Consider the following 19,590-nt stretch of genomic DNA (forward strand, 5'->3'; position numbering starts at 1 on the left):
AGTGATATATGATAAATATTATTTCCTCTACGAAGTGTTGAATTTGTTTTTAAACATAACTAATTTCGTTCTACTTCATTTCGACCCTTGTATCATCATATTAAACGTTATTATATCAATTTATATAACACTTTGTTTTCAACTACCTAACGGCTTACTATACTAATTCATTATTACGTATTTTTTTTTATCTGTATAATATTTCTACTTGTTAATTTGTTTTTATCATCGCGTATCAATTGTACTGCACAGTTCTAAAAAAAACTTGCACAATGCCAAAAACAAATTGTTCTTACAGAGTGAAGGCAGAAAAATTTTTAACCGTCAAGCCTTTATCTAAAAAAAAACTTTACATGTTATCGCCATTCTATGATAACAACTATCCTCGACACTCTGCACATGAACTTTTCCCTTATTAAATATATCCTTAAAGATTCAAGCAGAAGTGGAGTCTTCGACCTATTCAGAATGGCAGGCAAACGTCATCTCGACACAACCGCCGCAGATTTGGCATTTCGGTTGAAACCTCAATGATTAATATAATACAAAAGCTGTGGCAGGTATAATAAAATAACTGCGAAAAATTTAAAAGGATCGATAATTCGCGTAAATCTCAATACTTCATCGCGTTATAATTTATGCCTATAAGATCCTCCGAACCTATCTAAAAGAATTAGATTTCTTGTGTTTTCGTCCTTATTTTTAAAAATATATATATTTTTTTTTTTTAATTTTATATATATATATATTATAATAAAATTTGATCATATAATACTCTGGAGGTATATCAGGGGTATAACAATTATAATAATGATATAATTATTCCTCCTTTGGACTGAAATTCGCAGTCATACACGCTGTACGAATAAATGTAATGTATCGGTGAGACGATACTATTGTTTCATCGAAAAAGCGACGAAAACCCTGGCGACTAGGGCACCGAGAATCAGGGATGCTGGTGAGCTTGCAGGAGGGGTCGTTGCTGCATTGCAGAGATCGGTTGTACACGAGCAAAAGGTTGTGTGAACGTCGTGCGTGCCGCTTCTTCCCACGCAATCTTTGTCGTCTCTAGGATCCTTTATGAAACCGCAACCTCGTACGACCCGCACTTTTCCGTATACTATGAAAGGAGAGAGATAGATGGATGGATAGATAGATAGATAAATCGATAGATGAATGGAACGTTGATTATTATCTTTGCGTTGGGAGAAGAAAAAAAAAAAAAGTGCAAGGAAGAGTGTGAAGAGAAAAAATAAGCTGTTCGACGTGATAAAAACCATGAATAACACAAGTGGAAAAATGAAGAAAAATGAAATTAATACTTTTTTCTTTTACACTAGACGTTAAAGACGATAAAGAAAAAAAAATCAGCCTGATAGTAAAACACCAGTGAAATTCGAAATGTCATTCATTTTTTTTGAAAATGGCCCGATACTATATCCATTCTAGTCAATCATAGATAGGAGATGTTGAAAATCGTTAATATGAAAGATTTGCTACATATACTTACGGATAAGGTCGAACAGTTTTTTAAAACCGTCGCGATTCGCGTTACCAAGCAGATATCAATTTCCAAATGCGTTCATTGTATTGTAAGAACTTTGATAAAGATAACATAACAATTCTCTAATAATTATGAGAATACTTGATATTGAATTTTTCACAACTGCAGCCAATTGAAAGAAAGTCAAGTGATGAAAAATTTTGGTCATGAGTTGGGTAATTTTTTTTTTCATCTTTTACCTTTCATTGCTTAAATAAAATTATAATGTCTATACATAATTATATAGTCGATAAAACCAGCGAAGAGAAATCATGTGCAAATAAATCGCCAAAGTAAATGTGACTGATTATTTCATATTACTGATTATTCTCTGCAATGTTCCTCAGATTTTCATATTTTTCAAACAACCGCATAAACATTATGCAAGCATTAGGACTATAAAATGAAAATTTCGTGGTACAGCTGATAATGCAGCAAATTTTTCGCCATGTGAATATAATTATACTGATAGATATATATATATCCATATACTTTCGCGCAATTGCTAAACTATAAGTGGATACGTAAAAAATTTCATTACAGAGCGTTTCAACTTTCTCCCCAGTCTTCCCCAACTGGTAAAGTTTCTCTTTTAACCATGCGATAACGCTATTTTGCTGCACATATAGTAATTACATTGTATTTACTGCAAAATCCTTTAGCGAATAATCATAGATTTCGTCTTTCAATTTTCGTGTCTCCAGCATCAAAAATTTTATAAAAGTAAGAAAAAGACCTAAAGTCATAAAAATGCAACTTGACATCAACGATTGCTGCTGAAGGGGACAAAAACCGCAATGCAGACGTGCCTAGACCTCGTTTCCGTGCCAACTATCACGAGAAACTGTCAATAATTGCTGACGAACTAGAAACTTACTGGCACATTACATACAACACTACATCCAAGCCAACATCCGGTGGGACTCCTGCACTTTTCAGCCCGATCGCGTGTCTACATTATGGTGTCACTTATTTAGGGTTGTTGACGAATTTTTTCCACTCCACCCCCCAAATCAACTTCAAATAAATCTAAAACAATTGCGTCATTTTTTTAGATTTCAGAAAAACTTGTTTCCTCGGTATAAATTTTGCGAATTTGAAATCGTCGATTAAACGATTAATCGAAAAATCTATCTATCAACAGAAATGGCCGATTAATCGATCAATCGCACAGCACCGCTATAGATCCAATACACAGACCAAATCTCAAGCATCTCGTATTTCCTCAGTTTTTACTCACTTTTTTGCGAGGTCTTTCTGCACAGAGTCGGATCGGCATTCCCAAGGTGTTCGAGTCGGGGTTGAAAACTGCAGTTTACTGTGCCCAGGCTGTATGGATCAAAGGGATCGCCGCATCTAGGATCGTACTCGCTGTTGCACTGGTAGCAGACAATTGCATCCCCTGAAATTTTTGCAATTAACATATAATTACATACGGCGATGAGAAATCGAAAAAGTACCTGCAAAAGTAATGATTGCGAGATCGATGAGATCATATAATGCAATTTTTGAATTTTCTACTTATTCAAAACTTACAATTTTTTTCTCCCATTTAATTCGCATTGTTTCGAGTAAAATCTGTACCGGACTTGCAGGAAATATTTACCTACTTTTACTACTTTTCTTATAAAAAAAAAAAAAATTAGCCATTTGTCAAAGGAAAAGTTAAACGTTGCGGATTCTGCCGAAACTGAAATGGAATACGCGTTAATATGCCTGGAAACCCTGTTCTCAAAATAGTTGGATAATCGGTTCCCATACACTGAACTATAACTAGTGTATTTCAACTTTTAACGAGGTTGAACCCAAGTCATTGAATATAAAAATTCAACAAATACACAATCAACGAAAATTATTTGCAATAAAATGGTATATAAGTACAGATTTTACAAAAAGTACAAGAAGACTTTCGATACAAAAATAAAGGCGAATCAATGGCAGCGATTTACGTTTTTTTTTTTTCTTCTTATTTTTCAATTATTTCTCATTGTGTAATTCGTTCTTGTCGTCAATTATTTCCTTTCCCAAGCACCCTGGTACGCATGCAAGGATTGCAGGCTGCAAAGTGGGTCAGTATACCCTGCACTATACGCTTCAATAGTCGCACTTATAGATACATATGTAAAGTATACGTGTGTCATGTATGTACATCCCTACGTGACGTGATCCACGTGACTCGACCCTGCATGCTTATCGACATCATAAACGCGGAAGTGTAAAGGAAAGAATTCCTTACATTATAAAACAATCAAGTTACTGCATAAATTATAACCAGCTCATGAAAATCCATTGTAACAATATAAATACTTGTGTTTGTAATCGGTGGATAGTAGAATAATTTACTCGTATTTTGTTGAATATCGTAAGAATTTAATTTAATACGTGCTTTTCTACAGCGATAGCTTTTCTCGCGATTGAATTATCGCTAGTTTTATACTGTTTTATAATAAACCTAATACGCTCAATACTGTGCAAGCATTAAACGTCGGTCACGATGCATAATATATGTAGGATTCACGCGTGTCACATACAGACTTCACTAGGTTACACAGTTATTCGCGAATCTATGTTATGCACATACATACACGAATACGTGTATGTGTATACATATGTATACACGAATATGGATAGTTACGTGACTTATCGAAAGGACACATCGCGATATTTGTCTTACTTTGCGATTTTACCGTTTGAGCTGATTAGTAATTCGTGTGTCGGGTGCATATTTTTTTTATTTATATATTTATCTTTTTTTTTAACATATATGGTGTTAAGACACTTTCGTGTCTCTTGATATTTAAAAATATACGTACGAAAAAACCGCAATTACAGATTTTTTTACATCCGACATGAGTATTAGACATTTTTTATTTTATTTTCGACTTGTTGCACGATATTTCTTTTTTCAAATAATTTGCACATCCATGATGATTATTTATTGCACATCTCTGCTGATATTAATGTCAGAATTTTTTATACTTCGAGGATAACGTGTAGTGTAATCAGAATGTCATGTTATTATGTGTCAAATTTCACGCAACGTGGTGGAATATCCAATATTTTTCTTTGCATATGAGTAAAATTTGCATCGATTGATATTCACGATATAGTTTGGGTGAATTTATATAATTTTTTTTCAAATCTTTGCGCAGATTTGGCACATTTTAAGTAGAATTTATGTCAAGCAATATCGACTTGAATCTTATAGATTTTTGAAGGTATCAGGCTGTAAAAAAAGTCAACAGTGTTCGCGTATCATGATATTGAAATTATAAAATAAAATTCATCAGTTGGACAAAATTATGTCACGATAAATGATTCTCCGCGGAGATATAAAGTTGCATAATTATATAAGGAAATAAAAACCACAACTCGATTTAAAGACGTCGATATAACCAGTTGACATTTCCTGTAGCGACATTTGAACGCACTTAAAACAAGACCTTCGATCTTGCACCGGGAGAGCAGCTGTGAGGAGTGAAATCGGTTCGTCTTTCATAATGTTATAGGCCCACATCTAAACTGCCATACCAAAGAATTTATTCTACATGATATAAGAGAAAAATGAATTATATAATAACGGAATAATATGTACTTGAACTTTCTCAGAGAAACAATAATCAGATATTTTATTATTTTTATTATATTAATATAAATATAATGATTCTCCGATGCGGGAATTGAGTAAAAAGCATAAATGGGTCATTTTTTTCCATTTTCCATTATCCACGGAACTTATAATTGTTTTTTAATTTTGAAAGATCATTTTTTCCAATTTCCATACAATTTTAATAATAACGCGCGACTGAACGAAGGCTTGAGAAATGCACTCACATGCTATTTCGTGCAATATGCAGTGCCACAAGCAGCAATGAATTTCTCTGTCAACGATAAGCTTGAGGCGCGTAAATTTTTAAGTTCATTGCTCGCTAGGCATTAACTACATTACGGAAGGATTGTTCAGTCGTAGGTTGAATATAGATTGTCGCGTTTTCCCAGTTGAATTCAGACCATAAGCTGCTTGTGTATAACAACGGATGTGTCTATACGCGTGATTTAGGTGCCTGCAAACGTCTTTGGCTTCTTTACGTTCTACATTTTTTTCTCTATTTCTTCTTCGGCGATCCTAAAAATAGCTTCACGTCCTAACGAAGGTTGATTCACCAAAAATTATCGATACTTTTTACTAATTTTATCACGATTTAATCACACATTGAGTATTTTTCAAGTTTATTATATTCCTAAGCTACGAACTTTTTGTAAAAATAAAACAACAGAATATACCGAAATTATGAACAAATTCAAGTTTATATATACACACCAATGCATCATTTTCGATCCATTTTTATTTTACTCCGACTAGACTATTTTCTTTAAACTCATTGGAATAGATTTATTTTTTTCATTAATCAATTCGATATTGCAATTTTTCGTCGTGAAAGAATTTGAAATTAAGCATCGTTAATTTTAACGTTTGCTTGTAATTCCAGTACACTTGTCTTGTCTATTTTTAAATATTCTTCCTGGATTACAAAAATTATAATATTCGACAACCACTCAATGTACAACTATTCCGTAATAAAATTGTAAAAAAAAAAACATCGAAAAACCCTTTTCAATGCTGATGCTGCGGTATAATGAGAACGTAGTTTGCGCGTTTGCTGACTACGTAATAAAGGGCTGATTGTAAGAATTGCGACACGTGGGTCACACGAGTGTCACCCCGGTTAGCTAGGCCATTTTGTTCCAACTTACGTAGGTGCAATACTTATTTTTATTGGACAGTTGTCCTTCCCTTGTTAGAGAGCGTTTTGGAAGCCATCATTTCATCGCCCAGTAAACCGACTGACGATGTGTCTTCCTTGTTATACAAGATACGTGAGATTAACTAGTTCAGCATTGTGTGAAAATGACGACGGTATAAAAAGTTAGAAAAATATCTTGTTTTGACACATTTTCGTGATCTAAGAACGTAATATGTTATACAATGAGATGAATCTTTTCGATTGTGAATAGTTCGCACGCACCTGTGGCGTATATATGGATAAGGCGATGATAATAATATAATACAATAATATATATGTATTACAGTATGTGTTTAATTTTAATTATACAACGCGGAATGAGTATAAGTATATGGTTATATACAGGCGTTGAGAAACGAGGTATAACTCACGTAGGTACGTACATCCATAAATCCCGTGTATCTATGTATCGACTGCATCGTATTTGGTAATATGAACGCGGTGAGAATGTAAATTCGCGAATTCAATTTATACAGCATCTAAGTATTCATCAAGGTTGAGCCTTGTTACGTATTCTCGCAAGAGTTTGAGGAGAAAGATCGGCATTTGCGCGAATCCAAAAACTTCTAACTTCTAGCGAAGCACGAAATAATTAAGATTGTTTCTCAATTAAAGATAAGGTTAACACATATTCGTAGATTTTTTTGCTAGTTCTACGTAGTACTGGAAACGTATTTGCATAATTAAATCTAGCAGAATATATAATATATACATATATAATATATGCACAGTAAAGTTGTAGGAAACTTTGAAAGAGAAGAAAATGTCGAAATCGTAGGCAGGAATTACAATAACTTTTGGGGATGTACATAATTTTTAATACGACACTAATTAGGGGAAAAATGATAAAAATCATTGAAACGAGTAGATTCGAGCCGTGTTCGGCTGTGTAATAATGAAAAAACTGCAAAAGGTTAAAAGAAAATCACTTTAGGTATTCGTGCGCGACTAGACATGTTAAAAAAGAAAAATTTGAAACTAGGAAGAACTTTGGTTCTCAAATAGAGTTGAATATAATGCATTCCACTGGATTGTACTCGCGCGAAATTCGATATTCAAAAAAAAAAAAAAAAAAAAAAAAAAAAACTCTGCAGATTCATGAATAATTAGTAAGTTAAGACGTGAGCATAATATTCATCGATGTGCTGATTGTGAGACACGATGATGACAGGAACTCGCGACGCGAGGTGAGGATCTTCCCTGCATTCGTATAAAAGAAGGGTGAATCCGCATCGCGATTTGCGGTGAGACCATCACAAGTCGCACACAAGGATGAGTAGAATAAGAAAACGAAGAAGCGGATATCGAGCTGGAGTACAAGAAGTCGTTATTATCACAAGAAAAAACACCTCGCAAATGTTGAAAGTGCCTTCTCCGCGGGGGGAAAAGTGGGTCGCTCGATATCCCCGACGGGGAAAGACCATGGAGCTTGCAGCCACCGGGAGGCTTCCGACTACGTATACATATAGGGAAAATTCGAAATTGGAGAACCGGAAAATCGCCTGCCGAGACTTCTTTTGACTCAGCGTCTATCCGGAGTTTTCGCCTTTTATTCGCTTGCCCGGCGAGAATCGAGCGAAACTTTACAGCCGTTTGCTGCATGTGTTTAATGATTAGAATTGTGGGTGATTGAAGTTAGTCATATTATTGTAGTAACGTATTCTGATGTCGTTATTTCGCGAAGTTAGAAGAATTGTCCCAAATATTGAGTAATAAACGACAATAAAGAAAAATATGATACTCGTACTTTGAAAATATGACTCGTTTAAAGTCATTCTGAAATTGTAAAGCAGTGATTCGTTACCTCAACGTTACCATCTTCAATCAGGTGATACGTTCTGTTGTTTAAAAAATACATTCCATTCGGTGAAGATGGATATTAAATTTTACTTCGATCTTTGAAAAACGATTACACAATTTTTTATCAGGACGAAGTTAGTCAAGTTAATGTAACGATATGCATGCTTAGGAAAAATCGCTACTCCACACCGTTAGAAACGTTTCCGAAATTCAGTAAACCAGTACAAACACAATATAATATTATTTTCAAGAGCCAACTCCTTGATAATCATTCTAAAATTGTTTAATAATGACGATTTTTTACCTCATTATTTTTCATCCTTTTTCCATTACCTTATACTTTTTTAATCATCCTAATTGAAATCGTTTCGACAATTTGTGTAAAAGCAATTGTGTTCGCCTTCTAAAATCTTAATCGACTTGTGCTAAATTCCTCATATCTATTTTAGAAGTGATTTAGCACGTAGGTATACATCGAATAGTTGCTAACCTCCGCTCTCCTCCGCATGTAACCGAAGCCCTACCTCGGCCTACGATACGTTGGATTTTCTACGACTTCGCGAGAGCTGCTTAGAGATATCTGCTTCCAAGCTCTGCATCCTACCCCTAATCCCCTTTCCCATTTCCCACCCTATTTGCACCCTCGTTATCGCGACCCGCGCTTTCACCCACATTCCCACCGCACGTCTGTCTCATCCTTGTCGTGCTTAATGCACTTTAAAGTGCAGTTTGTCAATTTAAGAATTAAAAATAATTCTCGACTTGAATGAAACTAAAATCATGCCTGCATCCGTTTGGAATAACATTTTCTATACGAGTTTAAAAAACAAATATGTTGCATTCAAATACTTGTTTAATATTGTATTACAATTATCAACAATCCATCGCAGTAGTAAAGTGATAATGAAAAAAAAAAGAAAAAGAAATTTCCCTCGATTCAGGAGTACACGACAAACAATTTATTGCGACTAAACGACAAAATCGGAGAAGATTGATAACCATGTGAAGATTCTTGATAAGTGTTAACCCTCCACTTACCGTGTTGAAAGAGGCTAAAGAAGAGGATGCAGGCGATAACAGCGGTGGTTGGCAAGAGTCTGCGAAGAGTGGTCATCATGGTCGAATCACCGGACCATGTGCTTGGCGAAGCGTCAATTCGATCAGGGATCAGACAACCCTTCGCGTCAGGACGAGCACAATCAATTTTTACACGACGACGTGCGATTGATCGCTACAATTATCTCGCTTATTTTTCTCATAAAATTAGTGCAAAGATTTATAGTGTTGGTACTTATACCGTAAAGATGAATTAGGTACTTCTAGGTTTCGAAACACCGAACAGGTGACAACTTTGTCCTCGATAACGATCCGGGGATGCGCGGGCCGCGAGATCACGGATATGATTTAAATAATGACCTGCACTTCGAGACTTTATCAACGAGGGTGAGCCGTGGGAGCGGGATCTGCACGCCTCAATCAAGGTACAACCAGGCAGAGCTACCCTGACCCTTCGCTGTTCCGTTCCGTTCTGTCCTGTCTTTACGGAATTATTGCCATAGCGGCTATCCTTCACGCCGGCGTCGCGACGCCCGGGAAAGAGACGCTGGGTGGGGAGGGGGAGAGGGGGAGGGGGTGAAGGGGGGGTGGAGAGGGACTGCCATCCCCCTAACGAGCGCCACTTTATCGTCGAACGTATTTTCAGATTTTGCCTGTTTTGAAAATAACTGTTTTTGTATATCCAGAATTTGATTGCCTGAGAAGTTTTTGGAAAAAATGGTAGTTTGGGAAAAAAACACCAAAAAAAACGTCTCCTGATGGTTTAACGTGGGAATTGATGTAGCGATGTAATATATTCTGTTACTTCAATTGTAATGTTTTTGTTCTTACTCTCTTTTGATCCAATTTTTATTTACATGATAGTGATTTCAGAGATTTTTTACTTGATTTAAAAAAAAAAATTTTCACGTATTGCAAGCTTTGAATAAAATAAATAAACGGGAAAAATTGACTAGTTTGCAAGAACCGGTCCTGAGCTTTCCTTGTGGTTATACTATACGTACCTATTTATAATTCAATTATGCGTAGAAATAATCGAACTCATCGAAACGAAGTTTTCTATTTTCACAAGTAAGGAAGCGCGTAGCTTGACCGAATTTATTCCAAATTCGAAACGCCGATCAGGTAAATCGATTTTAGAACATAGACTTTGTCGATTCTTCAAACATATTGATCGTATAGCGTAGATCTGATGAAATTTCAACCCCTTGGCGATCACGGTACAATAAGCTTTGACTCAGACAAACTAGAATTCCTAGGATTTCCCTTGTTTCCGTTATCAGCGAAGGCAAATATTGATTAGGTTCTAACGATTCGTTGTCAATAAAACAAAAGACGATCAGACCTCCTAATCGCTCATCAATTTTCCTACTCCAACATGTCAATGCGGTGTAAAATTGGTCGCACAACAATCTCACGATCAGAGACAAGGTTGAAGTTAGTAACGAAGCATTGGAGAGAGAATCACTATTTTCGTAATTTTACAATGATTTTAAAGGAACTAAGATTTCAAGAATCTCGAAATAACGGTCTTTCCTCAGTCTGAATCGTCGTAATAGCGTTACTAACTTCAAATACTTCAATACGATGATCAGAGCTTACTCAATAGTCAAGTTCGATGCTTACAGTATAAGATTGAGAATTTCAGATTACCCAAGAAGCGTTGAGAGAGGTGCGACTAAGGATAAGCCAAATAAACAAACTCATACTTACTGAATTTGAAGAAGAAAAACATATTTTTCTTTAGTCGTAAGATGGACTGGAAAGCTAATGAGAAGCGCAATGTTCGATTTTAATTACGATCATTTTCAATCACGTGGGTGGACGAGCAGTTCAGCCATATTAGAAAATTGACGAATTGCGCGATTCGCGTTTGTTTCATGCTTCCCGATAAGAACTCGCCGATCCGCGGTGTTCGACACTCGTCTGCAGAATGAAACGCAGGAATGAAACGCACATGGTTAGCAGCAGCAGCAGCTTTAAGATTCCAGCTGTGAGAGACGATAGCTCGAGGCGCGTCGATCGTCGAGCGTCGACTGCTGTCAAAGTGGTCGAGCGAACCTAACCTAGAATTTCAAGTTTAGTAGAACGTTGCTCGTGCAGGTTTAGAACACCTCAATTGACGTTGACAGTCTCTGTGCGTGGAAGAAAGCAGGTGGATAAGTTTCGCAAACTCGGAATAAGATGAATTTACCACGCGTGCTTATCGCCAGCACGGCAAGCGGAAAAGCCGATGAAATAGCCAGAGGTTTGTACAGCCTTCCCAGCTTTGGTAAACAACAATTCGGGGGCTGAGGAGCTAAGCAATTAATCAGTAATATTATCGACGGTATATTTCGCAGATATTGGGGCTAAGGAACTCGACACCGAGGATGACGCTGTCAACTACTACCTCTGGGACATTGAAAACAAATATTACAAGGCACAGGTTATGCTCTGCACCACCGATAACCCTCTTGTTAAAATTGACTCCGAATCTGTCGAGGCGCTAATCATTTACTACGACGGTCGACTTGTAAGTTTTATTTATACGAGAATTTTCCTTATTTGTCACTGTCACTAGCGCTGACTTTACTTGCGTTTAGCACTGATCTAAAGCGTTCCTTTCAACTTCCTCGCATTATTTGACTCAGGAGAACGGAACAAACTTGCTGGACGAATGGGCTCCGCTGATCAGTTCACTCTCTGAGGCTGAAGTACAAATACTTGCTTGGGACTCGGCAATCCAAGGAGGAAACGTCGATCGAGGTATGTTTGGCAATAGTGCTATTTACCAAGATTGTAACGTTGAAGCAACGGTGCATTCTAAGGAAAGATTGTTATTTGTCGAATTGAGAGTCGTCTGAAAATCAGTGGATCGTGATAAATTGAAAAGTATTCATAGTTTGCAAACTTGATTTATTCAACTGTTTTAGAACAGAAAAATAAATTCAATTTTCGTTACGTTATCGTTACTAATTTCAAGCTTGTAAGTTTGTAGCGAGAAACTGATCCCTGAGTTAATCATGTTGTTCTACCAGTCCTGGAGTGGTGTACACAGTACAAATTTGAACTCGTCGATTTCAATCGCCCCGAGGCAGTGGAAAATCCAGATGATTCGGACGATGAAAATGAAAAGCACGGCATTGACAGAATCGTCGAAGCTCTTCATGCTCACACTTGGCCCAATATGGATCTCAAAGGTACAACATCTGCACCAATGTTCTATTTTTCCATATTTTGAGTAGTTGAAAAAAAAAAAAAATGGTTTTGGAAAAAAAAAAGTACGCGATGCAGTTACAAACTATCTTTAAAGAAAAGAAAAAAGCAAACTGGACCTTGTTAATGATAAAAACGGTATCTTTGACAGGCTGTTCAACGCTGCCAGAAAGCGGTTGCACCGACATAGCGGAAGTTGACGAACAGTTGCAGGGTATTCATTTGAACGGAATTCACAGTATGTCCCAGGGCTTGCAATTGGAGCACATGTTGGGTGAGGATAATTGAGTGAAAGTAAATATTGAGCAACGAATTTAAATAAACGATATACCTGTTTGAACGAAATTTGCAGAGGGTATGATGGGAGGCGAGAACGCGGATTTCGGGGAACTGTTTGGTCAGTTACTCGCGATGAAGGAGCACGCGGCTACTTTACCGGAGAATCAGAGACGGGCAGCGGCGGAGGAACTGGTAACAGCATTCTGGAAAGCGATGGGCGGAGATCCGGAGGAGATAGACGATCTGGACCAGTGAAGAAGGTATCATTATGCAAACGAAGACGCGTTGTACATGTATTATGTATATGTTGATTATGGTAAATAAATATATAAGCATAGTCGAATTTTTATGTTCTAAATCAAACCTCTCCTATGGCACGTGGCCGCAGAGCAGAATTCGAAGTCTTATCCCCACACCGTGTACCAGATGTGAAGCTATAGCTGAATTCCTCGTCGTCGATTGCTCATCCATTAACCTTGAACGTGAACTCGAACTGGGCTTCTTCGCAACACTTGATGCTCGACGAATTCATACTTGTTGATATTAATTCGTTAGAGACGAGTGTTGTTGTTTTTGTTCCAACTCACTTCCAAGTTTAATGTTATCTCCTCATATATTGTAGATTTATTTCAACTGGTTTCCGATAGCAACGGAGTCAATTGAAGAATTTAATCTGAATAGTCGATGACCCGTGTTTACCGATTATACGTAGATAGTTGTAATAAACACTGCTGCTCGGTTTTGTGACTTTTTTACCGTTATGAAAACATTAATGCAAATTAATGACGGAGTGCTGATTTACAGAAATTATTCAATCGAAGCTGTCCACTAAGGTGATAATTATTGAACTATATGTGTAATATTGAATTGCATTCCAATTAAAATGAACCTTTGGATATTATTTAATTAGAAGTGTCAACTCATCTCCACAGAGTGAATTTATCTGCAACATTATCAAAAATGTGACGCGATTGCTTTCGACTTGGAAGTCAGGAGAGATTATAATCTTTTTGACGTTTTCGTACCTCCTCGTATCTGGTTAAGACGAAATTTATTTAAAGATACTTTTAATTGTGCATAATTTTCGATTAAAATGCTAGTAGTAAAGTTCGTCGAATGTGGCAAACGAGCCAAGGTAATGAATTTAATGAGTTTTTACTTTATTTTACCTGTCGACGATCTTTTTACAAATATCCTATTACGAAACCGACAATACTGCAACGGCTTTTTCCTGTTCGATTTGAAATAATTTTAGAAGTGAGGACATAGATCATAACACGTGTGCATAGGTATACACGCAAGTCATTTTCGTTATAGGCTTATTGTTAGTCGTTTTTGCGGGATATCATCAAAGATGATATCACATCTAAACTATTCTATTCGTCATTTCGATTGGCTTTATACAGCACTGGATGACTAGTTAGTCCTGTAAAATGATCGTTAAATCAAAATAAAATCCCAACCATGCCAACGATGGCCATATTGGTCTTACACCGGCGTTAATCGATTAAAAATGTAAAACACCTGAAAAACAACTTTTTTTTATAACTCTGATGGCTATAAAATTTTGAGCTCAATATTGCACCTTTTATTCCAAGTTTCAAAGATCACGCTGACTAAATTAATTTTCCAATTCGGAGAGACTTGAGTTTGCTTTTTGAAAAAGAGATCATCGGATACAAGACATTTATGTTATATGCGATTACATGGCATTTAAACTTGAAATTCTTACACGCGTCACCGCGTTCCAAAAATGTTTAACATTACTTTCCCCTCTGTGTACGACGAGATGAGAAAAATAAAGAGTTTCTCTTTTGCGGATCTTTCCAGCATCAGACTCAGGTGTACTCAGGTGCATTCGGGTACGATAAGATAATGCATACGGTTTGTACGCAGACAGTCTTCGACCTGCAGCCTGCAGATATGACACGCGCTATTGTAATACCCAAAGAAAAAATCCTTTATTCGAATGAAGCGACACACGATTTTTCCACACCTTAAGCATTATGCCTACGTGTCGTAATATCGCATTGAGCGAGCGTGCATTATAGCCATTTTTGCTGCGGGCCCGGAGACGAAAGTCGTTATTTTATCACGCTTGTAAAATTAGGATTCATCGCGTGAGCGACGGCTATTTTCGTAAATTTAATTCCGAAACATTCTGCTACAATGAGAAATCTTAAGAAACTAGTGAATAAAGAAGTGCGGCTGAAGCTTGTGAATCGGTGGGTTTGAGAAGAGACTGATCCGCAGTTTCCGCTTCTTCTCGCATCAGATGCACAATCACGTTGTAGAAAATGACTCATCGGGGGCCTTGAAAATCGGGAAAAACTCGGCCCAACTCTCGGCAAAATCGCAATTTCTTGGCTCTTAAGATTCCGCGCGGTGTTCGAGAGTCGCGGTCGTCGTATTGAAATCCGTGGAACTGGACACTGAAGTCCGCAGTCAAATCCCTCGCAGAGGAGAGACAGGTTCGGTCATCGTAGGCGTGCGTTGGTTGAATACCGATATGTTTGCTTAGCTTGAAAATTCCTTGAAAGAAACCTTGCGCCAAGAATTCGAAAGGAAGATCGAGTCTCATGTGTTATACCCGAGCCTGCCCGAGTCGAGCCTCGCATGATTATATGTAAAAACGCTGGACACGCGGTTGGCAGCTTCCGCGGATGATTCAGCCCCTTCTAATTCTCGCTCTCTCTCTTTTTCTCACTCGTATAAATTTTCTCTTCAAGTAAATGATACACAATGATACATCCATACATGGTATTTACATGCATACATCTCACGACGTACTCATACCTGTAGCAAGTGTAAGTAATATGTACGTAGGTGCCTATCTACCTGATAGAGAAACGAGATTCTTTAGAGAAAAGGAATTTTGCGTCGTTTCTTGTCGCAGAAAAATTATGCTCGCAAGTATTTTTGCAACTTTGATAACGATAAGCAAGAATCAACGTGTATATATATATATATGTATAACATACTTGATACTCGTGATCGATGAAAAGCAACTTATTTACTGTATACGAATTAGAAACAGGTGGTGTAAAATAACCGCAGAGTGTTATCGACGTGATCTTGACCGCGAGGAATGAAAGTATACACGCACGTATAATACATATCGTAATTGTGAAATGAAAAGGATGATTTCAGTTCAAATTATTGACTTTTTTTGGTTGCATTTTTTTGATCTTTAATTCGAAAATTATTATAAAAAATAAATCTGCAGCGTTTAACCCTGTGGCAATTGGTTTTCGTCATCGCGAAATTCACAATTTGAGCCGTGTTGATATAATTGGGTCTAAGCGTGTCAATAACTGGTACACTTACCTTATTTATCGACGTGAGAAAAAAAGTTGCCTAATATTTTTTAAGCTATATAAAAATAACAGTGTTTTTGTTATCACCCTGTATTATACGCGAGTAATGCGGACTTTTACTTTACCACGAGAGATATGAATGCATGTCCTCGTTTTCTTTCCAGTATCCGGACGAGATATCTTTACAGTTTTTTTTATCCACCATTAACGAGTTATTTCTTTATTTCTTAATTTATCCGACCGTGAGGAGGAATTAAGTGAAAGAATGTATTATATACATTATAATCCGCATACACGGTTTAACAGCAAATTTTCCTGATCTAACGTTTTTCAAAATCGATTACAAGCATATAATTGTTTAAAATATTTCCGCGTCTGTTTCGTACGATCATTCAAAAAATCGGGATCGACGAACTCGTTATCGCGGGTTTGTTATGCGCCGTTTATTATGCCACAAGCCGTTGCTCCGAAGCGTGTATTATAGCGGAGTATAATATATACTTAGTTTGAAACGATTTGTAAATTAAAAAATTAAACTACCTGGTGTATTATATACCTATAAGACGTGCAGGAAACGAAGGAAGACACGGTTCTCGAACCCCGGCATGTAAAACACGGTGTCTATTGCAAGTCGACTTACGCTCCTCGCCTTTTATCACTCTTATCTCATCTTTCGCTCTTTTTCAATTATCCAAGGTACTACGGTACTATAACGGGTAACTCGAATGTCCAAAAATGCGCGCACCAACCTAATATGTAGAATTAATTCCACGGGGAATTCGATTTAATGAATTACATATGGAACATAATTTTTCTTCTTTCGTTACATATTAATTTTGATAAAACTAAGGATACGAAGTAAGTAAGCTCCAACGAAATACAGAGGAATAATAAAAATTATATCGTTTTACATGACGCATAATCAAAATCTTAAATTGTTATCAAACAATTTGTAATATGTTGTATTTCTAAACTGCAGTACACGATACCTGCAAATATAGGTATACAAGCTGTCGTAGAGTACAATGAAAATGCAATTCCAGTGTCGCGATATTGTAGTGTGAAAAAACAAAGTCTGCTTTCACTAACAAGCGCGATTTGTTCATTTGTTACTATATTCAGATTGCATAATATACATACACACACACATACACAAATATGTACATATATATATATATATATATATATATACACACATATATTGCAGCTTTATAAAAATTGTCGACAAGCCATATATACATATATATAATATATATATAAGTTCGTGAAATTAGTATTCTATAATACATGCGTTTTATACCGAATTTGTAGCGTAAAAATTCTGCAATATAGCTTAGTATAACGTATTTAACACGATTTATGTACATGCATAGATATAGGTAATTCGTATTACACTAATTTGAATAAATTAATATGGAATAGTGGAGGTAATAAAAACGCATTATGCAATCCCAATCTCGTTTTGCACCTCGTCAATCTCTCAAGCTTATAATACCTACGTCATGATCGAAAAGTTTGAATGAAATTTTTGTCGGTGCTTTTATTCATTCCCCCATTTCTCTCTGTCTCTCTGTCCCTCTCACTCTTTCGCTCTTCTTAATACTATCTGGAGTAAGTACAGCTCCGCGTTAGGTACCGTAAGAATCAACTGACCAAGTCAACAGTTAACTATAATACACTTTATACTCTTCTGGAAAGACTGCCACTGTATACAACATTATAGCCAGATATAAGAAAATCGGCCGGCATGTAAACTCGTTAATCTCTAATCATATCTGTTTAATCGATTATCATACAACGTATACATATATACCTATTAACGAAGAAGAATCGTGTTTCAACGGTTGTTCCCATTAATTCTTTTAACATACGAATTTCGTCAACTGGCACCCATTTGGTTGTCGGACTGTAATATAATTCGATTTGTTCAAACATCGGATTAAGAATAAATAAAAAAACATAGAGCGTGGATTATTCTCTATGAAAATGTAAACTTTCGTATTCTCAACCAAATCATATGTCATAAAAAAATTGTTTACAAAAATGTCTCTCTTCAATCCCCCCTCCCCCCCTCCCCCCTCCCCCTTATTGTTAGTTCAAATTTTCCCGCGTGTAAGGTTTCGAGGTCACGTAACCGATCTCTTGAAGAACTCGTCCCAAGTCCTCACAAGACTATTAAAAATCCAAAGTACCTAAATCCAAACTGCACAACTCCAAGGAGTCCACGGAGTCCTCGCGCCCTCGAAGATGAGGTCCGCGGTGCTCGGAGCACTCGTAGAGGGGCCTGCAGGAGGTCCCAGAATGCCGGATAGTGCCTCGAGTGCCTCTCGAGTCCCCGGGGGGAGGCGAGAGCCGGGTCGTGGAACGAACGAACGAACGAACGAACACCTTTCTCCGTTGGCCAGGACTCGACAGTCCCCGGCGAGACACCAGCTCGAAAATAACAACTCTCCGCATGTCGTTGTTGCACCGCGTGAAATGTTGTATTATTATACATAGATTTATACGTACAAGCGCACTAAATACCGGAAGTAACGATTATAACGATGTATAGAAATTAGTTAACGAATTAAAAAAAAAATCCCAACGTTTACGGGAAATGTTATTCACCTGTGATAAATAATTTTCACCAATACAAGGATACCGACAATCAACTCCCGAGGAGGATCGCAACACCTGGACCTAAAAAACGCGCTATAATTTCGCAAACCGAGAGCAGCTGGTACCGGATTTTGTTTAAAATACACGGCGACGACGAGGCGCCTCGAGAAACGACGATTATGTAGGGGGTGTGAACGGTGTAGAATTTTTTTTATACAAACCACGTAAAATTATATACTCGTAGAGGTAAACCAAGTGTTATATAAAATTACTGTTAACTGCAAAGCTGACAATCGTAATCGTTACACGTTATTATACATCATAAAGTGTCGTTATTGAATTGCACCGAGAATCGTCGTATATACAGATATATATATATATAAATATATATACATATAATATAATATAAAAACTGAAAGGGAGGATCAGGAGGGGCGAAATATCGAGCAGACATCAATATGGGAGAGGATACGCGGAGGTCGAGGTTCACCAAGCTTCTTCCGGCGTTCTTCTTCATCTTCTTGGCGGTGCTCGTCGTTCAAGCTCGCGCCCTTCAAGGTGAGTTAAAGCCTCTCTCGGGACTACAGTTTCAGCGATTGCATCCGCGTTTCTCTCCGGTGCCCGGAGCTGTAAAAATTTCCAATTTGGACCGCAATGACGCAACGATTTTTTTTGTTTTTTGTTTTTTGTGTTTTAAACGAGCTTTAGCAGCGTCGTTGGGTTTCAAGGGGTGCGATTATCCGCAATTATAAATCGGATTAATCTGCAGGCTGTGCGATGAACACTGGTTATAATAGCAATATAACATCGTCATCGTCATCATCGGCATCATCGGCATACAACGCCCTCGAAATAAATGCCCTGACGGCCTTGCAGCCGCGGTACCTTCACTCGGGCTGTTATATCGAGATAATCAGGCACGAGCCAACGTGACGACTTTACGCTCGAAAGACTCTGACAAAGACACTGTGTATCTACGAGTATGTATAAT

At 37.2% G+C, this 19,590-nt stretch overlaps 3 protein-coding genes across 6 annotated transcripts in view; 2 read left to right on the forward strand and 1 right to left on the reverse strand.

Moving 5' to 3' along the window:
• Window positions 1-744: 744 nt before the first annotated feature.
• LOC124408730 lies at window positions 745-9,380 on the reverse strand. 2 transcript variants are annotated; one of them, XM_046885887.1, is made up of 3 exons: window positions 9,187-9,380; window positions 2,784-2,945; window positions 745-1,120 (listed from the first exon to the last, which is right to left on the reverse strand). In XM_046885887.1, the coding sequence occupies exons 1-3, from the start codon at window positions 9,263-9,265 to the stop codon at window positions 894-896; spliced, it is 468 nt and encodes a 155-aa protein (XP_046741843.1). In that variant the 5' UTR covers window positions 9,266-9,380; the 3' UTR covers window positions 745-893. The 2 variants fall into 2 exon arrangements, with proteins under 2 accessions (XP_046741843.1, XP_046741835.1); XM_046885879.1 differs by lacking the exon at window positions 9,187-9,380 and having other exon boundaries at window positions 2,784-3,039.
• Window positions 9,381-11,221: 1,841 nt separating this feature from the next.
• Window positions 11,222-13,021, forward strand: LOC124408725 (alpha- and gamma-adaptin-binding protein p34-like). Its single transcript, XM_046885865.1, has 6 exons — window positions 11,222-11,452; window positions 11,547-11,719; window positions 11,838-11,952; window positions 12,225-12,386; window positions 12,554-12,676; window positions 12,755-13,021. The coding sequence occupies exons 1-6, from the start codon at window positions 11,389-11,391 to the stop codon at window positions 12,934-12,936; spliced, it is 819 nt and encodes a 272-aa protein (XP_046741821.1). The 5' UTR covers window positions 11,222-11,388; the 3' UTR covers window positions 12,937-13,021.
• A 5,982-nt stretch (window positions 13,022-19,003) lies between these two features.
• The window catches only part of LOC124408610, a 51,683-nt gene continuing 51,096 nt past the window's right edge, over window positions 19,004-19,590 (forward strand). For all 3 annotated transcript variants that reach the window (XM_046885657.1, XM_046885667.1, XM_046885676.1), the window contains exon 1: window positions 19,004-19,157. In XM_046885657.1, the coding sequence (XP_046741613.1) occupies window positions 19,058-19,157 (100 nt within the window). In that variant the 5' untranslated portion in view covers window positions 19,004-19,057. The remainder of the gene's footprint in view (window positions 19,158-19,590) is intronic.

Source organism: Diprion similis, chromosome 1 (assembly GCF_021155765.1).
Source record: "Diprion similis isolate iyDipSimi1 chromosome 1, iyDipSimi1.1, whole genome shotgun sequence".
NCBI classification, from domain to species: Eukaryota; Metazoa; Arthropoda; class Insecta; order Hymenoptera; family Diprionidae; genus Diprion; species Diprion similis.

Excerpts from the sequence above, each read along its gene's own strand:
- LOC124408730 (XM_046885879.1), bottom strand. The coding sequence starts at position 3,039 with ATGATCTCATCGATCTCGCAATCATTACTTTTGCAGGTACTTTTTCGA. Across the intron at positions 1,121-2,783 it reads CAGAAAGACCTCGCAAAAAA|TATACGGAAAAGTGCGGGTC; the intron begins GTGAGTAAAAAC and ends CTCCTTTCATAG.
- LOC124408725 (XM_046885865.1), top strand. The coding sequence starts at position 11,389 with ATGAATTTACCACGCGTGCTTATCGCCAGCACGGCAAGCGGAAAAGCC. Across the intron at positions 11,453-11,546 it reads AGCCGATGAAATAGCCAGAG|ATATTGGGGCTAAGGAACTC; the intron begins GTTTGTACAGCC and ends TATATTTCGCAG. Across the intron at positions 12,677-12,754 it reads GCAATTGGAGCACATGTTGG|AGGGTATGATGGGAGGCGAG; the intron begins GTGAGGATAATT and ends CGAAATTTGCAG.